Consider the following 21,225-nt stretch of genomic DNA (forward strand, 5'->3'; position numbering starts at 1 on the left):
CTTACTCAACGTTACCTCCTCTAATTAGGGTCATCTGCACAGAGGACCGGTCTCTGTGAACACCTTCTTCCACTCTTTGTTTCAAAAAACCAAACAAAAGACTGAGACTACTTGCTGCATTAATCTTGAGGCAATTCCAATGAATGCTTGTTTTATTTGTGGAGAGTAGTCTACTCACACCAATTCTACTTCTGGGTTAGCTGCTCAGAAGAAAACACCAATCACTCTTGGCACAACATTCTGTTAAATGGTCACCAAGGAAGGAAGGAGTTCTTCAGCCACTTTCTGCTGCTGGGAGAATAAATACTCTCACCTGCCGATCTGGACGGTGGGCTCTGTGGCATACACTGTGCCTGTGAAACCAGTGTGCTCAGTGATGTAGGGCAGTGCCATCATGCAGTGGTAGTTAGAGATGAGGATCACATCTACCGTAGACAGATCTATTAGCTCAGTCTGAAAAGAAAGGGGAGGGAATGATACATATCTGTTCAGGGCACATAGATCAACATGATGTGACTGAAAAATGATGCTGTCAGAATGCAGAGGAGTTGTTCTTGTACTACAGAATAATGATGCCTTTCACGCAACGCTTCTATTCTCTCATTTTAGGATGTTTCCTAATGTTGGCATTAAGTAGCAGGACAGGATGGCTAACAGCGAGAATGCAGCCAGTCAGTGCACCAGCAGCACTCAGATTTTACCGAAATAGAGTTCTGAGTTAGGCAGATGAGGGGAAATGACAACAGGACGTCTCAGCAGCTGCTGCCTAGCACGTGCAACCAGGTACCGTGAAGCAGAAAGAGCACGACAGAAGCCGTGAGGGGAATGCGAATCTAATGCACCACTGCCATGGATTACTGGTGACAGAGGGAGCAGCTTAGGCACAAACTAGCCCTTCACAAGGCAAATGCAGGAGGAAACTTCTTTTTCTTCTAGAGGGAAATTTTGACCACTAGTGCTGGATATAGATCCAAAACAAACCTAGTGTCAGAATCACAAAAGGAAATTATACTGTCATATTCTGCCCTAGCCTTAACCTTAAATTTACCTTTTACTCCACTATTAAGGTCACATGAAAAGGGAAAGACAGGTTGGCAGGTGAGGGAAAAATGCCACTCGTGTTTAGTAAACTTTATGAAAACTCTTTCAGCAGAAAGGAATATTTCCCCATATATTTAAGTCCTACTTGTCCTTTAAAGCTTAATTCACTTCCTCTGTTAAACCTTCCTGATTTGCCCAGATGAAAAAAACACAATTCTTTCTCAGAATTACCAAGGCATTTTCTGGAAGCCCTCTTTTTTTTTTTTTTTTTAAGTTTATTTATTATGGGTTGGGGGGCGGGGAGGGAGAGAGAGAGAGAGAGAGAGAGAGTGAGTGTGTGTGTGAGTGAGAGAGAGAGAGTGAGTGAGTTTGGGAGGGCAGAGAGACAAAGGGAGAGAATCCCAAGCAGGTTCTGTACTATCCGCCTGATGTGGGGCTTGAACTCACAAACTGTGAGATGATGACCTGAGCCAAAGCTGGATGCTCAACCAACTGAGCCACCCAGGTGTCTCTATGTAGATGCCCCTCTTATGACTGTTGCCATTCTGTAAAACAGCTCCTCAAAGCACCACTTTGTCCCTCCAATATTAAATGTCTCTGAGGGTAAGAATCCTGTGTGACTCATCTCTGTCCCCTCCCAGTTGTGGTAGGCAAGTGCAAAACAGGCCTAGGCGCACTGTTGTTGGAGGAATGCATCATTAGAACTGGCACTTTCTGTGGGAAAAGTGAATTGCGATTATTCAGAGACATTGTCTCAATCACTAAAGTTACCTCTGAGAAATTGTATGGTGTACTAAGGACAGCATAGGGTAAGTCAAGGAAGTGTTTCAGATGGGAGAATGGGTTGTTGAACTAATATGTCTCCCACAGAGAAGAAGTAAGAACAAAGAGCTCTGTGCCATCTTGCAAATAATAGAGACAGTTTGCCATTTTGGCTGTGGGTATTTTCTGGTTGAATGGCTTTACATACAAAGTAAGTTAATTTAATAAAGCCGGCAAGAGATAATCAGCTCCTGAGGACAGCATGTAGATTAGAGGTCAGAAGTTACTCACTGCTAGGGCAATGGCAATCTGTGTGAATAAAATGCCTAATGACAGTAACAGCTAATTTACACCACCCTTAACTCCATGTGTGCATTGCACTTCCAGGACAATATCCTCATAAGGAAGGGTCATGTAACATTCCAATAGTTCTATTCCCTACTACCTCTCTAGAACCATTCTTAAACAAATAAGAAAATTAAGACATAATCGCAGAGTGACAGATCCAGAAGAAAACAAGGGAATGCCTGGGTGGCTCAATCAGTTAAGTGTCTGACTCTTGATTTCGGTTCAGGTCATGATCTCACAGTTTGTGGGATTGAGCCCTGTGTCAGGCTCTGTGCTGGCACTGTGGAGCCTGCTTGGGATTCTTTCTCTCCCTTTCTCTCTGCCCTTCCCCCCGCCCCCCCCAAATAAATAAATAAACTTAAAAAAAAAAAACTTTAGAAAACAAGAAAACAACGGTTGAAACAACAAGAAAGCTCAAAAGCATCTCCTTTCCCTCTTGCACAGAGAAACTGGGTGAGTTTGAAATTTCTCTTTAATATGTAAGAGTCAGCCCACAGAGTCTAGAATGATTAGAAATTTGGTAAGGACAGCTAGAAGAAAAAAATATATGTATACATATATATTCTGTCTGTATATATATCAAGGGTGCCTACATAAGCATTTTTCCTGAGAAATAAATTTAACATCCAAACCATGTTTATATACTCGCATTTATGTTTTTATTTACATTCTCTCACTCAAAATCCAATAAAGATTATTTTAATTTTAAACTTGTTGTATATAGACATTTGGGTTCTATAGACCATGAATTGGGTCAAACACTCATAATTTATTGGTTTCTTACTATATTGCCCTAGACTTTATACTCAGTCTACAGTGTGGACTTAGGCAGATACAAAAATATTTAAGGTAGTTGCACTAGATTTTAAATTCCAGGAAGACTGGGATTAACTCACCTATAAGTCTCTGAAGACTGCACTGGAATAAGTATATCTGTCCTGATTCTGTGACTCTCCTATTTTCTCCCAATCATACAGTGCCCTGCCTCTACCTTAAAATAGTGACTATTACTAACTTGACACAAACTACAAGACAATACAAGCTGAAAAAACTTACATAGCTCTAGAAGCCTAAATATATCAATAATCCTTTAGCCAAGGAAAGGTGAACTGTGAAATAGTAATTTTTAAAAAATGTTTATTTAAAACATTTAAATGAGAGACACAGAGCATGAGCAGGGGAGGGGCAGAGAGAGAGGGAGACACAGAATCCAAAGCAGGTCCAGCCTCTGAGCTATCAGCACAGAGCCTGACACAGGGCTCAAACTCATGGACCGTGAGATCATGACTTGAGCCGAAGTCGGACACCTAACTGACTGAGCCAACCAGGTGCCCAAAATACGAATTATTTAATTCCAATTTCTAACTGATTAGTACTCAATGGAGCAGGTCCGAAAGTCATCAGAACACCAATTCATAAATTCTACACTGTGGTCCATAAACTGAAGGTTGCTGCAGTCAGTGCCATATGTAGCAAGCTGAAAATAAATGCAGCACCTGGGATTAGGAATCTTTGAACAGATGGGGACCTGCCCCACCAATTCCTAAATGACAAATGAAGGTGACAAAAGATTTGAATAGCAGTTAGGAAGAGCTCAGGATTCTTGGCAACTCTTTACCTTCACTGTTTCTCTTACTACTTTATCTCAAACTTGTTCCCTTGTCTGCCACCTTCAGTTACCAATCTTGCTCCACAACTCCAAAAGGACACATACACATAATTCAACGAGAGAAAACAAGTTTATCTACAGAATATCAAAGAAGGTGTTAAAATGGAAAGAGACGGAGAAAGAGTACAAAAATAAGGGAAATAGTACTTCAGATTTTCTTCTGGCACTGAATTGTGACAGTATTTTCTAGAGGCACCATAATCCACTGGGTACATGGAAAGACCAGGATGGTAGCTTCTCACTGATTTCCTTAGGAACCTGGGACTAGCTACTGGCCTCCCTATACTTTGTCTGTTGAGAATGCCATCTAGACCGCTCTAGAGATCAGGACTCTGTCAACTGAGATTACTTAGCTGCATTTAAAGTGAATGGGGCAGGGGCACGCCTGGGTGGCTCAGTTGGTTAAGTGTCCGACTTCGGCTCAGGTCATGATCTCATGGTTCCTGAGTTTGAGTCACGTGTTGGGCTCTGTGCTGACAGCTTGGAGCCTGGAGCCTCCTTCGGGTTCTCTGTCCCTCTCTCTCTAACCCTCTCCCGCTCGCCTCTCTGTCTCTCTCTCAAAAATAAATAAAAACAGGGGCGCCTGGGTGGCTCAGTCGGTTGAGCGGCCGACTTCGGCTCAGGTCATGATCTCGCGGTCCGTGAGTTCAAGCCCCGCGTCGGGCTCTGTGCTGACAGCTCAGAGCCTGGAGCCTGTTTCAGATTCTGTGTCTCCCTCTCTCTGACCCTCCCCCGTTCATGTTCTGTCTCTCTCTGTCTCAAAAATAAATAAAACATTAAAAAAAAATTAAAAAAAATAAAAACAAGGAAACAAAAAATTAAAATGAATGGAAACTGACCTTTGTTTTCTTTAAAATGATAAAACTGACCCCAAACTCTTAAAACAAGTGTCACTGTGATAATAATATGTAAGTGAATAGGTATCCGTGGCTCAATTCAGAATCTGTGAATTTCAAGCAATATTTGATATTACAGTTTACTGTATTGGTTGAATAACAGCAATTCCCAATTACCCACTGTAAGCAAGACTACAAACAGTATGGCTAATCTAAGACACAGGGATATAATTACAAAACTGAAAGGCTTGAGTTATTTCTGTATCATGCTCAGAACTATGCCCTGGTACAAGTGTCAGTGGGGATTATAGAAAGAGCTAGGAATACAAAAAGGAGAGTTAAATTTCTTACAGATAATATAAAACGCTCCTAAATGATTATATTTTAGTTGCATGATAATGTGCCTGGAATAATAGATTCATTTCATTTTGAAAACAGAAAGCTAAGCCCCTTAAGATTATTTCTTGACTTCCATTTTGAGAGATGACAAGATATGCTTTGTTTCTACAATAAGAATCACTTTCATCTTACCTCTGGCAAGCAGAATTCAGGCACAGAATCCACAAATACATGACCTGAGCACTCTTTTAATTCCTAAAAGAAACCAAAAGGAAAAAATTCTAGGAAGAGATATCCAACAGATATAGCACCAAAGAAACTTCATCCCCAAACCAAACTTTCCATGAAGAATCACAGACTGCTAGAGAGTTGGAGGGAAGTCGGAAGGTTATTCAGGCCAACTGCTTTCGTGTTTAGGCTCAGGGAGATTAAGTGTCTTATGCAGGATAAAAAACGCTGGTTGGTGGCTGACTTGGGGCTTCAACGCGCATTTCTCGATGTCTCTTCAAGCATGTGTGGATATACGCTGCTTTCTAAATCACAATGCAGTGCTTCCCAAGTAATAGTTACATAGCCTATACCAGCAATATCAGAATCATCTGGGAACGCTGATGGAAGTAAAGATTCCTAGGCCCCATCAAGGGATTAGAAATCTGGATATGAGGCCTTGAAACCTGTATTTATAATAAGCACCTCTAATGATTTTGTTATGCAATCAGGTTAGGAGTCCTGGCCAAGGACAAACGACTTAGAGGCTTTTTCTCCTCCTACCAAGGATCGAGGGGTGAGGGACAAGGGGCAAGCAAGGAGGGAGATGAAGCGCAGAGGGTAGGGATTAAACCACCACCACTACTATCACCTCTGTGAACGTAACCTTTGTCCTCACGGAGCGCACAATTCATTTGGGATTATAAACCACATGTATTTATTCAAGAGAAAAAAGTACACTTATATAGAAAGAGAATACAGTACAATTCCCTACTCTGCTTGTGCCCTACCATATTTAATATGTCTTAGTTTGAATTCCCTCATAAACAGACCTTGAGAAAATGGTGAGTGCAAGCTAACACGGAAGTGCTGAAAAAAGGGCAGGAGGATGAGAGCCCTGATGGGCGATCAGGGGAAAGGAAGGGGGCTGATCATGGGTATGTTACTAAGCTGTACCCCACTGTGGGTAGCTGGGACTTCTTCCCATGGGGAACTCTGAGAAATGGTGTGAAACACACACCTTGGAGTTACCCTCCTCAGAGGCAACGGATCTAGGATATTTATTTACACGGTAACTCCTGCATTTGTGCAGCTTCAGGGGAAAACTCTCCGGCAGACTCATACAGGTATGGGCAGCTGAAATTATGACAGAGCAGCACACTGAAGAGGCACGAGGGGGCCACCTATGGGGTCTGCTACAAATGCCTCCAGAAAGCCACTCGAGTGGCTATCTTCCCACATTATACTTGAAACTGAAATCTGTGGAGGATTTTTTGCTTCATCAAGGTCAAAGTTTTCTGTGACTTTATAAGGAAACCAGTAAAAGTGAGAATTTGCTCGACAGTTTGCTCTTTCCAGAAAAAGAAAAATACTGTTAGAATTTTGTTCCATCATGTTTTCATTAGTCATTGAACATGTATTTCTATATATTCATATACAAGTGTCTTTACACATGGGAGCTTGAATGGTTTTATTCTCAATCTTTATCTGAAATTAGGGTATTAACTGTGTAATTCTCCTTTTGAATTTTACAGGTCTTATATCAGAACCTTGACAGAAGGTTTCCTCCCCTTACCTTCCACAGTATACTCTGGTTCCGGTTCCTCTCTTTATATGACTACCTTTTAAACAGTGAAACACTAAGCCAAAAACGGACTGAAAATAGTTCTTAATTACAATGTACCTGCTAGCTAAAAACAAATGAACAATTATGTTTAATGGGAGAAGACTCCCAACTCCCTTAGGATGAGGTTAAATATGATTAGAGACAAATCATGGGAAATTTCAAAGCCCTGACTGCTCTTAAACTGGCTATGTAATCTTCTTCTCCATAATGCTACACATCAGGGCATGTCTAGCTCACATGACAGAGCCTCTTCTGACGCTTTCTGGCCTGGAGAAGCATATTTGCATTCCACGCACTTACAGTGCCCCTGTATTTTATTCACCACTCCCTTCTAATGAAATGCTCCCACATACACATGCAAGTCATTTTCGCTCACAATGCACTGGTAATGGGATGCTTCTGAGCCTTTCTCAGGGAATAATGATTTACAGCCAGCAGGAGAGTTAGGCTGAAATCAGGTGCACAGGTTTTTGAATGTCACATAATTTTATAGTTGGCTATGAGGGAAACCTGGTTTCAAATTATGCATTTGCCTTGCACTGGAGGTTGGGATGCAGTTACAGAAATTAATTCTGTAAAAAGATCCCCTCTTTATTTAACAGTACCTATTACAAGAAGGAAATGCCTTATGCGGATGAGTCATTTTGAGGATCTTTAAATTTCTTTAGTCTTTCAATTGTGAAACTTGGGAGAGGAAGAATGATTTAGAGGACTGAGAATGGCATGGATGAGCTTCACAGTTTTTGACCTTCCTTTGCCTGTGATTTTTTTTTTAGGAGAAAATGTGACTAGATTATAGTTTTAACATTTTTTGTACCTTTGGTCTCTCATTTATAAATTAACTGCCTAAAAACTGGTCGGAGGAAGGAATTATTGTGATGATAATCCAATGTCAAAAATTTAATAGCCTTGAAGAAAAAAGTTATTTAAGTCATTTACTGTAGGGCTAGTCCATGATTAAAGTCAGAGTAGGGCCCCAAATCCTAGATTCCTAGTTGTGTGCTCTCTTTTCATACCTATAAGGTTATCCATTCCAGGCTACCAGGAAAGGCTGGAGTGAGATCTTAGTTCATAGTTTGGAAGGCCCTCAATTTGAATTCACCCAAGATCATGTTACTCTCCCACTCCCCCAAGAACATTGCCTGGGAAGTTAAACACTGGCTTCATACTCTGTTCCCCACAAGGCAGCAAGAGATCTGATCAGATGATGACACTGCCCTCCTGCAATCTTCCATGGCTTCTCCTCACCCAAAGAGTAAGAACCAAAATTTTTCAAAGCCCCACCTTCCCTAAGCATGGATAGAAGCAGTTTAAAACTCACATACTTGAGGATTTTAAAGTCTTTTTTTTTTTTTTTTTTTTTTAAAGTTTTACTCTTTCCAGTCATGGTGTCAGTCTAGCCTGAAAATAGAATGAATTGGATGGAACTCTCTATCAGTATTACCTTTGAAACTCTCATCGCAATTCTAAAAATAATAGTTTTCTTTCTGTGGTGATAAAATGTATTTGCAGCAGAAGTTTTTAGATTTTTACATACGAGCAAATTGGACCTGAATTTGAACACTGAGATTCCCTAAAAGGCTCTTAAAGACAATAATCACCAAGTACTGAAGACCCTACATGGATCTTGGGTTTTTTCTGAGAGAATATATTGAGAAAAAAATGAACCCATCAGTCACAGTACTATACGGTGGCTCTGGTGTGACAAGATGGCTTTCCACTGGGTATAGATATGCTTCAGTTATCATTACCTTGTCCAAGAAAGCATTTCCATCCTTTAGGGACCAGCCAGGAAGATTAGACAGCCTGGGACTGCAAAACAAAAGATTAAATTATCCTAAATCGATTACAGTCCTCAGTGATTTCATGGTGACTGTTATCATCTCCATAAAGTTAAAAACAGTTTGAAATTACTGGCAACAATGTCCACCCAAAACACTAATCAAAAAGATGAAAGAAAAATAACCACACTGTAGCAAGCTTAAGAATTATGTGGGGATGGAACATTAACAAGCCAAAGAGTTTAGCACTCAACTGGGAAAATTAAAAGAATCCTATGCAAAATAATAAAGAGAAAAAAGAAAGATGAGACACTAGAGCATTTTATAGTTTTCCAATTACTGCCCCTGACTTCACCCTGCTTGTGCCTGACAACAAGCCTGCGGGGAAGGCTAAACAGGATCATCATACTGTGGATGAGAAAACAGACTCAGAGGGGTCAGGTGTTCTGACAAGAACACTTAGCTGCCTATCAGTCTGAATTCACTGCAAATAAAAATACAGTACCTGAATTCTGGTCAAGTCCACATTCCACATCCACTGCTTATAAGTGGATTAGTCACTTTGCACCTGTGGCTTGGGTTTCCAAATCTGGAAAACGAACCTAGTTTTCCTGAGTGTTACAAAATGACAGCATAGGTGAATAATTTCTAGGAGGTGAGGCTCGTTTCACATGTAGGATACACTAAGAAAGTCTAGATTCAGAAATCATGCACTTCTGGCAATCTCAGGTTTTAACTGTGTGCTATCAGTTGACTAGCAGAATTATGCTGAAGGCTGAAAATGCAAATACCTTAGGGAGAAATATGCTGGTTAAAAGAAGAACTTAATGATCAAGGTGTTAGGTGAAGAAAAGCACGTTGGGAGTACAAGTTGGGTGGCAACAGGATTTTAGCGCCTCCTCACAAAATTAGTCTGTAAAGTAAAAATTAAGGGCAAGGTAACAGTGTGGGACTAAAAGACTATAATCAGAAACCAAATTAATATACAGTCCCTTAGCCTCTTGCCAAATAGGTTTATCAAATTCTGACTTTGTAATTAGGTGAAAGAGAATGAAAATAAGAAACATAAATATTGTGAATATTTTCCAATCTTCTAGGAAAGGCTAAAAGCCTGAATAAAAATACACATGCATCTAATTTCAGAAAACAATAGGAATTTGGGGGATATCTATTAATTTTGAAGTAATTAAAAACTTACAGAGAAGGTGTGAGAATGTAAAGACTAGGAAGTCCCACATACGCTTTGCCTACATTCTGTTTACATTTTGCTTTGATTTACCAAAAAGTGAGAATTTTGATTTCACACTTGGGAATGAAAATTACTACTAGCAGAGTAAGTTTGGGTCATATAAGTTATACCTGATAAACTTGTTTTTTAAACTCTGGGAGTTTTCTGCACTAACCTCACAGAAAAATATTCTATCATTAGCTCTTTAATTCCCATCTCGTTTCAAAGTCACGTGTGTCTTCACTTATAGACTTATTTCTTGAAAAATACACTGACTGCCAGGTCAGATTAAAAAAACCAAGCATTCAGATAAAAATGTAATGACAAAACAGTGTGAATACTGTTCTCATTCTGTGCATGCTAGCTCTCTAAAGGAAGGTTGTAAATATTCACTTCCCTTTAAAAGTGAACTGAATCATAGGACATGCATTCTGTTTCCCATCAGACACACAGAAATCAGCCTTCAAATTACAGATAACTGATTCAGTTAGTTGTCTTCAACAAATGATCAGAATGGTACACTGCTTATCAGAGAAATTTGTTTGTTTATTTAGAGAGCGAGAGAGGGAGCAAGAGAGCAAGCAAGAGAGTACAAAAGCCAGAAAGGGGTGGAGGGAGGAAGGGAGGGGGAGGGGGAGTGAGAGTGTGAGACAGAGAGAGAGAGAGAGAGAGAGAGAGAGAGAGAGAGAGAGAGACAGAGAGAACCTTAAGCAGGCTCCACACTTACAATGGAGCCTGACACAAGGCTCAATCCCATGAACCTGGGATCATGACCTGAGTTGAAATCAAGAACTAGACACTCAACCAACTGAGCCACCCAGGAGCCCAAAAATAACTTTTTTAAAACGTAAAATTTTCAGATACTGTACTTTTTTTTTTTTTTAATGTTTATTATTTTGAGAGGGAGCAAGAGAGAAAAAACACAAGTCGGGGAGAGATACAGCAAGAGGAGAGAGGGAATACCAAGCAGGTTCCATGCTGTCAGCGCAGAGTTTGACATGGGGTGTGATCTCACGAACAGTCAGATCATGACCTGAGCTGAAATCAAGAGTCAGACCCATAACTGACTGAGCCACCCAGGTACCCCCCCCAACCTTTTTTTTTTTTAAGATTTTATTTTAAGTAATCTCTACCAACATGGGGCTTGAACTTACAGCCAGCCCCAAGATCAAGAGTCACATACTCTACCAACTGAGCCAGCCAGGTGCTCCTAAGATCCTATAGTTTTAACTCTTGCTAAATACTTTTTTTAAACATCAAAGCCTTCTATAAAACATGTGTGGTTGTTCTGGATTTGAGAAATTGCCAGTAAATGGGAATGACTGCTCAAAGAGCCTGGCCATGTTATAACAATAGTGCCAAAAATGAGGGCCACAGACGTGTCACCAAACGGCAAAGGGATGCTGACTACAGAGATGAAAATATTTACTTACTGAGTTCCACTCAGTTAATGACTAAATCATAAAGAGTCAGTACACTTTAAGCTACCAAAAGGGAAGGGACTTAGGACTTTGCTCTTAATGATTACAGAATTTGTATTAGTTAGTTAGTTAGTGGGGGAGGGACTAGTGGAGAGGGAGAGAGAAAATCTTAAGCAGGCTTCACACACAGCGGGGAGCCTGACACAGGGCTCCATCCCACCACCCTGGGATCACGACCTAAGCTGAAATTGAGAGCTGGACATTCAGCTGATTGAGCCCTAGGGGCCCCTAAGTTTTTAAAAAAAAATTTTTTTTTACATTTATTTATTTTTGAGAAACAGTGAGACAAAGCCTGAGCGGGGGAGGGGCAGAGAGAGAAGGAGACACAGAAACTGAAGCAGGCTCCAGGCTCTAAGCAAGCGGTCAGCACAGAGCCTGATGTGGGGCTCGAACCCACAAACTGTGAGATCATGACCTGAGCTGAAGTCGGATGCTCAACCGACTGAGCCACCCAGGCACCCCATAAGTTTTTTAAAGCAAGGAAGAAGAAGGGTCTCCATAGAAATATACCTTATTAAAATATGAGAGGTGAAGATATTAGATAAATTATGATTATAGATTAACACATCTTTGCATCCCCTATTTAATAATTTCTTAGAAAAGAATGCCATTAAAAATATAGTCGAGAAAAAACATGTATACAAGATCTTTTTCAGTATTTTATATTATTGAAGTATAGTTGACTGACAGCATTAAATTAGATTTAGGTGTACAATATATTGATCTGACAATTCTACATATTACTAAATGCTCACCATGAGAACTGCAGTCACCAGATTACCATACATTACAATATTAATGACTGTCCTTTTCATCTCTGTGACTTATTTACTTAATAACTGGAAGTCTGTGCCTCTTAATCCCCTTCCCCTGTTTATTTTTTTTTTAAATAAGTAAAATATTATCGGGGTGTCTGGGTGGCTCAGTCGGTTAAGCATCTGACTCTTGATTTTGGCTCATGTCATGATCGTGGGATTGGGTCTCATGTTGGGCCCTGTGCTGGCAGCACAGAGCCTGCTTGGGATTCTCCTTTTCTCTCTACCCTCCCCCGCTCATTCTCTCTCTCAAAATAAATAAATATTTTTTTAAGTATAAAAATTAGGTAAAATATTCCCATAAGTAAATAAATAACCCAAGGCATTTAAAAGTAATCTGTTACCTAACAAAATAGCAAAAGTTAGAATGAACACGGTATGCAATTCATTTTCCCCTTATACTTTTCATTTTTCCAAATGCCTATTTTGAAATGTATTATTTTTATAATCAGAAAATAATCTAAGAGGCATGACTACATTCATTCATTCAAATAATATTTAATAAAAGCTTACTCTGAGCCAAGTATACAAAGTGCACATAACAATGTACTGTAATGTAATGACAGTTCAAAATAAACCTTGAGTTTTAGGAGTTTGCACTTTAGTAAAGCGAGATGGTAAACAGCAATTAAACAGAATAATATAAAAGCATGATGGGGTAAGCAGAAGTGTTACAGCTTCACATAGGAAGGGCACCTTTGACAGCGTGTGGTGTTGTGGGAGAGCTGGGAATAGGAGTTAGGAGGTGAGGGTGGAGGAAGTGTTTCCATAAAAAGGGAACATGGAGGGAAGAACTTCAACATTTGGTGTAGTACTGTAGGAGTATTGTTCATCTTCACTCATTCATTAATGAATATTTATGTGTCAGGCATGCTGGTGATATGACGGTGAACAAAACATACCTGTCCCCAAGTTAGCAGGGAAGACAGACATTACAAGTAATCACACAAATAGAGAAGAAGATACTAAAAATGATGATGCAGGATGGTACAAAATTCCCTAAAGAGGGACTGGTCTAGGGGCGCCTGGGTGGCTCAGTTGGTTAAGCGGCCGACTTCGGCTTGGGTCATGATCTCACGGTCCGTGAGTTCGAGTCCTGCGTCGGGCTCTGTGCTGACAGCTCAGAGCCTGGAGCCTGTTTCAAATTCTGTGTCTCCCTCTCTCTGACCCTCCCCCATTCATGCTCTGTCTCTCTCTGTATCAAAAATAAATAAACATTAAAAAAAAAAAATTAAAAAAAAAAATAAAAATTAAAAAAAAAAAAAAAAAAAAAGAGGGACTGGTCTAGGCAGCATCAAAAGACTTCTCTGGGTCTGATGACTGAGCTGAGATCTGGACAGTCCTAGATTCAAGGGGAAACTGGGCCAAAGGACAGGGTTGGAGGGAACAGAGAAAGACAAGACCCATATTTTCCTCCAGTAATTCTCACCAGCCTTTGGCATGGACATCTTACATAGAAGGTTATTCAAATGAAACTTCAAGAAGAGGCCCACACACTCTGTCCCCCTCACCCGACCAGAATACCATCTTTATGTCCTTCTTATATAGAAACTGAAGTCATAAATGACCTGAAACACGAGCTCCTGTGAAGTAGGCTCAGGGAAAGCAGGATGGGGCTGGGGGAGAAGAGCCTTTACGACTGACGGAAAAAATGAGTGTGACTGCTCCCAGGCAAGAAATAGGATTTCTTTGAAACTAAAAGGAAATAAAAAGTAAGATACTAGAGGGGTAGGCATAAACCGTAATATACCAAGATGAACTTGGTATTTATCCTAAGAGCGATGAAAACCAGTGAAACATTTTAAACAGGTGAGAGACAAGACTAGATGTATATTTCTACAAGACAATGTTGAAGAAAATTGATATCATGTGCATTCTGATAACATATACCACCATTTATTTGTGTGGTATTTCTATCAAAATAATCCTAACCTAATCATGCAGAGGTATCAGACAATTCCAAACTGAAAGACATTACATAAAATAATTAGCCCGTACTCCTAAAAATGGCAAGGTCATAAAGATAGACTGCAAAACTCTTCCAGATTAATGGAGACTGAAGACAAAACAACTAAATGAAATGTGTGATCTGCACTGGATCCTGGAACACTACTGTTATTCTTCTTCTTTGCTATAAAAGGCATTATACTGAAATATGAATTGGTGTAACTTGGGAAATACGAAGAAGGTAGACAGCTTAGATACTAGCATAGTGCCAGTGTGAGTTTCCTGATTTTGATTATTGTATTGTGGTTATGTAAAATAATTTCCTTTTTCCTAGAAAATAGGCCTCAAGTATTCAGGTGGTAAAGGAGCATCCTGTCTGTATCTTTCAACTGGGTCAGAAAAAGTTGTATGCATATGTATAAACAGAAAATTATAAAAGTACATATGATAAAATGTTAACAAGAGTAACTGGGAGATGTTTGTACTATTCTTGCAACTTTTCTGTAAATCTGAAGTGATTTCAAAATGAAAAAGTTACACAAAAATGGCTCTGGATTCAGAAAAGGGCAAGATCAGAACTGAAGACACTGATGAGGAGGCCTTGGCAGTAATGCCTGTAAAATACGATAACACCTGCAGCAGAACTTAAAGAGAAGTTACTGGATTCGAAACTGTTTGAGAAGGTAAAACTAACAAGGCTTCATGAAAGACTGGATACGGGGAATGAGAAATAGTGGCATATCTAAGTTAACTCCCAGTTTTCTGGCTTTCAGAACAGCATGCCAGTCATTAAGATAGGGTACTGTGGGGGGATAACCAGGTCTGGGAGGGTCTTCTCTTCTGAACCATCAATTCATGAGCTGAGCTTGGGGCATGCTGAGTTTTGAAGTACCTCCAAAGCCACATCCAAGGAGAGAAACTCAGTAGGCATTTTGGGTTTATGAATCTGGAACTCGGAAGAGGATTACTAACTAAAGATACACATTTGTAGGTTATTGTTTAGATGGTAATCAAAGCCCTGAGCATTTAGGAAATTTCCTTGGTGGATACTCTGATGGCCAAGTACTGGATATCAAAGAATTCTGATATATGATTGTCAGTCAAAAAAAGATGAATCTCCAAGGTAGATAGAAGAGGAAGAGTTAGAGAAGAGGAGAACCAGGAATGCATTATGATGGAGGAGAACAATGCTGAATGGCCAAGTGGGGATGAGAACTGACAAACGTGCATCTAATGACACGAAGTCATTTGTGATTCTAGTGAGAGGTGTTCTGGTAGGTGGTGTGGGCACATAGACTGGAGAAGAGTTAGTAATGCTGAAACGGAAAGTGGAGTCGAGAGAAGGTTAAAAAAGTTTTTTTTAAATATTAAGTTAGAAGTAATTGAGCATAATTAAATGGGAAGAACTGAATCAAGATGGGAAGGTTCAAGATAAAGAAAAGATTATAATGAATAATGAAATCACACTTCAAGAGGGCAGGAATCCAGAGAAGATTCACTCATAGGACAAATCTTGTACTGAGTAGCTACTACGTGCCAAGAAGTATTTTAGGCAAGGGGGATTCAGTGGTGAACAAAAAGATCCCAGCCCTTATAAAACTTTTAGTGGAGAAGACAGACAACATATAAACTAAATATGTATATATAATGTAAGGACAAGTGCTATGAAGAAAAATAAAACAGGATGAAGGGCTAGGGAGGGACTGGGGATACTATTTTGGCCAACTGTATCTCTAAGGTTTCTGGCCTGAGCAACAGAAAACACTTTTTTTTTTAAGGAACTACATATGGGTTGCCAATCATCCCTCTAGTATAACTTCCCTCTGAGAGAAGAACAATGACAAAGGGGAAGAGAGAGTAGAAGTGGATTCCAATGCTGAGCCAGGGCTGTGAGAACACAGAATTAGGTAAAGACAAAAGTGAACAGGAAAGGGAAAATATGTAGCTAAAATTGCCCAATTCAGGACTGGAGCACCTAGGTAATTCATGACCTCGCAGTGCATAGAGGCTGCCTCTTGGAAACTCTCATAGTACTTATATTTTGTTTTTTTTAGTAATTATCACAAGTGTATAGTTGTTCTCTTAACACAAGTATAATGAAATTTTCAACTGTGGAATACTTTCTCTCCAACACAATGTAAGCTCCACGAGAAAAAGAAAGTGGTCTTGTTTAGATCTGTATCCCCTGCTCCAGTCCAGTGCAGATTCTTAATAAACAACAAACAAATGGACACTGTAATGTTTGGGGGATAAACAGACAATAATATCAGGCTACTTTAGTATGAAATAACTTGTCAGTCACTTTTGTACAGAAATATACGTGATACCTACAATTTCTGAAACAGTTGTAAATATATATAGAGATAGATAGTATCTGTGGATAATAAATGTATTTCTAAGTTTTAGGTGTGATTATAACTGAATTTTATCAGCTTTACACAAAACGTAATCTGGAATTATCTCTGTCCCCTTTACCTTATTGGTATTCCTTGTCTCAAAAAAACAAAAAAACAAAAACAAAACCCAAAAACCCAAAGATTTTTAATTATACTTTTTCTAGATGGTTCAGGAGATTATCATTATGAATAATCATTGCATACGGTGATATCTTCAGGAATGAGGTATATTAGATGGTTTACCTAGGCTGCTATGCTTTTAAGCTCTTAAATCTGTTTTAGATAGCTTTTCTGTCTCTCCTATGTGATACCACTTTTTGTTACTGGGAGCATATTTGCTTATATAAGTTACCCACTTCTCTTATAAATTGCTGCTTCCAAATAACAGCAAACTGGGAAGCCGATTTCCATGACAAAGTATTTGTAAGAGTAAACAGTGGTGACTATAGTCTTGAGATATCTGCTTTAAGACAAGGACTTTGGCTTCATATATGATTCTATGATATCTACAGCTGACAATTATGAATATAATCCATAGATACCTATCAAAAAGAAATGTCAGGCTCTATGATGTCAAGTCGCTGCAAAGGCAGTTAAATGGTTCTAAAATTCAATTCTTGGGCTCATCAGCTGACTATTTATCAGCTCTTATATGAATTAGCAAGAAAGATGAAATATACATGACCTCACTTGCATAGAGCAGTTGCAGGAACATTTTACAGAAGCTCAGAAGTTATAATAAAGAAGTCAATCAATAAATCAATACAACACTTTCCATCAACCCAGCCAAAGGAAATGATTCTGATAAAGAACATTTTTAGGGAACAAAGTAAACTAAGGACAACACACAAGGTACTAGTAATCTCTATGCTAATCGGTACCATTTTTCAAAAAACGAAATCTCATTTTGTCTCAGATGCAGCAGCACATACCTTTGAACAAGTGGCAAAGGAAGGAAATTGAGAGTGGAAGTCATGTCCAGTCCACAGTCCAACATAATAGTAGTTGATTTGAATTTGAGCACATTGCATGGTAAGGTTGGGTGCCCTGACAGGCAATACTGAAAGAAATAAAATCACTTTTATCAATAATCAGTTACAGAAAAAAATCTAAGAAGTGATATAGTGAATTAAGTAGAACTGATCATTTTCTCTCATAAGAATAGCATGTAGATTCAGCTAACTTTCTATGCAGCTTCCTCCCTTTTACAGCTCTGGGTACCACTTCCCTCAGCAGCTCAAAAATCTCAGGTCATCATTTTTCACAGAGTACCAAGTTCCATCTCAGGCAAACACAGTTTTGAAGAGACCAAAGTTATTCCAAGTAGAAGGTTTACAGGCTATAGTTATCTGTCCCACTCCCACACGACTCTTCCAAATCTCTACTATCCCACTGCACCTAAGTACTGCCTAACGCTGTGGAGGTCCATTAAATTCTAATCTGGATTCTCAAACTGTACTATAGGTTAGGTTTTCTCCCGTAAATAAGTGATTTTCCTCAAAGAGGAAATGATTGGGAAGGGTTAACAAGCAAGTATCAGTAAGGAGTTATGGCCCTTCCTTGTCAGAAGACAAGACTCAAAAGGACAAGTGACTGTCCTGATGTGCAGATTCTAAAGCAGGAGTGAGGGGCACCTACTCCCAACCAATCAACAGTCTCTTGCCTGTGGAAGCAGACCTCAAAAGTGAAAAGGGCACAAGCCACAATGGCATATTCCAAGGAGAGTGATGAGGCAAGACAATACACTGACCTCAAACATTTCTCATGTCTTCCTCGATGTAGTGGGGATGACAGATATGCCACAATGAAAATTATTTATATAGGGTGTACCCTGTCACCTTTCATAATTCTACTACTGCTGTGAAGAAAAGAAATGGAAGAAGGAAAACACCTTTCCCCCCACCTTTAAAGTCATTCCGGAGAAGCCTGCCTTGAACAGCAAAGCCCAGAAATGGAAGGATCGACGTTCTTAATCCCTCAACAAGTAACATTCTCTCTTTCTGATTTCAGTACAAGCTCAACACAAGTCAGGGTAATGTGGCATCAATGCCTGGCCCTGCACAGACACAGTAGGTCAGGCTGCCTTTCTAGGTATTTGCTGCTCTGTTGGTTCTGTCACTGGATAAATTTCCGCCTTTTCTCCAGAGGATGTTACAGGGACTGACGATTTTTTAAAACTGCATGTTCTAAAAATGATAAGGACAAGAGCCAAGAAATTGTGGTTATTCTGCAAGCTTTTTTTTTTTTTTATTCCAAGTTTATGTCTGGTGATTATATTTTCCAGACCAAACTTCACAACTCATGGTCTGAAATGGTACAAGATAACCTGCAATGAAAATATCACAAGTTATTTAAAATTGTAATTGTCCTAAAAAAGTCCAGGAAGTATGATTCGGGTAATTATACTTTACATAAGTACATTCTTTGACAGGTATCAGAATTACAGAAAAAATTGTCCTACTAATTAAGACAGAGCTATCCTTACCCCATCCTCCATCTGGTTCCCTATTGCTAGTTTGGTCTTTATCTCTGTATAAGAATTACTTGTTAAAGGTAAACTACCTTGGGACGCTTGGGTGGCTCAGTCAGTTAAGTGTATGACTTCGGCTCAGGTCACGATCTTGTTGTTTGTGGGTTCGCGCCCTGCATTGGGCTCTGTGCTGACAGCTCAGACCATGGAGCCTGCTTCAGATTCTGTGTCTCCTTCTCTCTCTGCCCCTCCCCTACTTGTGCTGTCTCCCTCTCAAAAATGAATATTAAAATACAAAAAGGTACACTACCTCAAAGCAAACAGAAAACGTCATAATAAACTTGCCCCAAACATACAAACGATCTAATGAGAGCTTTCCTATAGTTCTACTTAAAAAAAAAAAAAAAAAAAAAAAAAAAGTCATATTTAGAAAAAATTAAGAAGAAATAAAATGAAACATATAATGGTTATTTCTTGGTGGGAAGATTATCGCATAGCTTTCTTCTTCCAGGTTTCCACATTTTTCACATGTTCAACAATGGCCACTTACTTTTTTTTATAATCAGATAAGAAAAGGATTACAACAAAACTGAAAAGTTTGCTGGCCATACTGAATGACAAAATCTTTTCTTCCTTCATCCTTAACTCTAAATTACAGGTAACAAGTTACTCTAGAAGACAGACGTGTAAAAGCTGCTGCTCAAAAGATTTCAGACAAAAGAAGTTAGCTGAAAGACTTTATATTTGCTCTTGTCATGCAAAGAGAAAGGTGAGGAACACTTTATAAGGGCCATAACTGAATGGAAGGAACATTTTCAGAGCATCTACTAAAGGAGTGCCAGACCTTGATCTCACTAGCTCCATTTTTATGGATGAGGAAATTGAGCTTTACAAAGTTTGAGCTACTTGTCTAAGAGCCAAAGACACACACAGTAAGGTCCCCTGACTCCAAAGATTCTAGTCATGCTTTGCAAACTGCACTGCTCACTTCATGGGTCAAATGAGTCAGGTGAGACAGAGTGACTGGCCGAGGTTCATGCAACCAGTAAATGAAGCACCTGCAAGGTTCTTGAAGTCTGCCTGTGTCCAGTGATGCTCTCTGCATGTTTTTTAACATGCAGCCTGCAACCACACAGCTTATAATCAAGCAGTTGTTATAATCTAGTGAGGGTTAGGAGACGAATACACAAAAACACTAGGTAATCATGTGATTTAAATCTTAAGGTTAGGAATAAATTTATATTACAAAAAGCTTGAAAAACAGCAGAAAGAAAAAATATTACACACAGTTTTCTATTCCATCTTTTTTTCATATTTGTAAAGAATGTAATTTTTGTAAACATACTGCTGTGTGCTACTTTGAAAACTCAAGATGCCTGTTTTCTTTGTGCTGCATCACACTTCATTTTTATTGGCTGCCTAAGTAAATATACCATGGTGTGTTTAATCATTCCTCTACTGATGAACATTCAGGGTTGCTTCCAGTTGCTCTATTACAAACATGGCTGTGGTGATCACTGTAGTGCTTATGGCTTTTTCCATATTAGACTATTTCTTTAGAGGATTCCCAGAAATGGCATTAACTAGGTCAAAAAATGTAAGCATTTTATGGCTCTTGAAATATGCTGCCAAAATGCTTTCCAAAAAAGGCTGTACCTATTTACAATGACATCAGTTATATATCAGAAGATCTGTTTCACTGCTTATTCCCATCAGCATTATGGTCAAAACCATCTAGAAGCTATACTAAAATGAAGCTGAATGTTAATAGTAGCCATCTTAAAGCAATTATATGGCCCTCAAAAGGAAAGTCAACTACTTGATACAAGGTTTTAATTCTGAGAGGGAGTTTGGAGAAATGATTTAAAGCAGGGGGTCTGAAATAAGACTGCCTGGGCTCAGATCCTGGTTGAGCTCATTATTAACATGTGATTTGGGGAAAATCACTTCATTTTGCAAAGACTGAATCCTCCTATCTGTAAGATACAGACAGACACTACCCTCCTTAAGTTGTGAGGTCTAAATGAATGGAAACAGTGCCTGACCCACAGAGTGTGTTTACTGCTAGTTATAGAACCGTTAAGGGACTGAAAAGGCCACCTAAATTTGGGGGGCCACCTAAATCGACAGCGTTTTAGAGAAGAAATTCTATTCTATAGTAGCATTCACTAATGTCTTAGATACTTGTTATCCCAGAAGAGTAGGGACAGTGAGTGAACAATTTTATAAATACCGTCTATTGCTAGTTTTCCCTCTAGTTAGATACAGTCACTACCAA

At 39.3% G+C, this 21,225-nt stretch overlaps 1 protein-coding gene across 3 annotated transcripts in view; it reads right to left on the reverse strand.

Annotated features, from left to right (window-relative positions):
- Window positions 1-21,225, reverse strand: part of INTS9 (integrator complex subunit 9) — a 102,807-nt gene that overhangs the window by 54,012 nt on the left and 27,570 nt on the right. For all 3 annotated transcript variants that reach the window (XM_042934960.1, XM_042934959.1, XM_042934961.1), the window contains 4 exons: window positions 17,410-17,537; window positions 8,581-8,641; window positions 5,188-5,250; window positions 314-453 (listed from right to left, as the gene is read on the reverse strand). In XM_042934960.1, coding sequence (XP_042790894.1) covers window positions 314-453; window positions 5,188-5,250; window positions 8,581-8,641; window positions 17,410-17,537 — 392 coding nt within the window. The remainder of the gene's footprint in view (window positions 1-313; window positions 454-5,187; window positions 5,251-8,580; window positions 8,642-17,409; window positions 17,538-21,225) is intronic.

The sequence above is a fragment of the Panthera leo genome, chromosome B1 (assembly GCF_018350215.1).
Source record: "Panthera leo isolate Ple1 chromosome B1, P.leo_Ple1_pat1.1, whole genome shotgun sequence".
NCBI classification, from domain to species: domain Eukaryota; kingdom Metazoa; phylum Chordata; class Mammalia; order Carnivora; family Felidae; genus Panthera; species Panthera leo.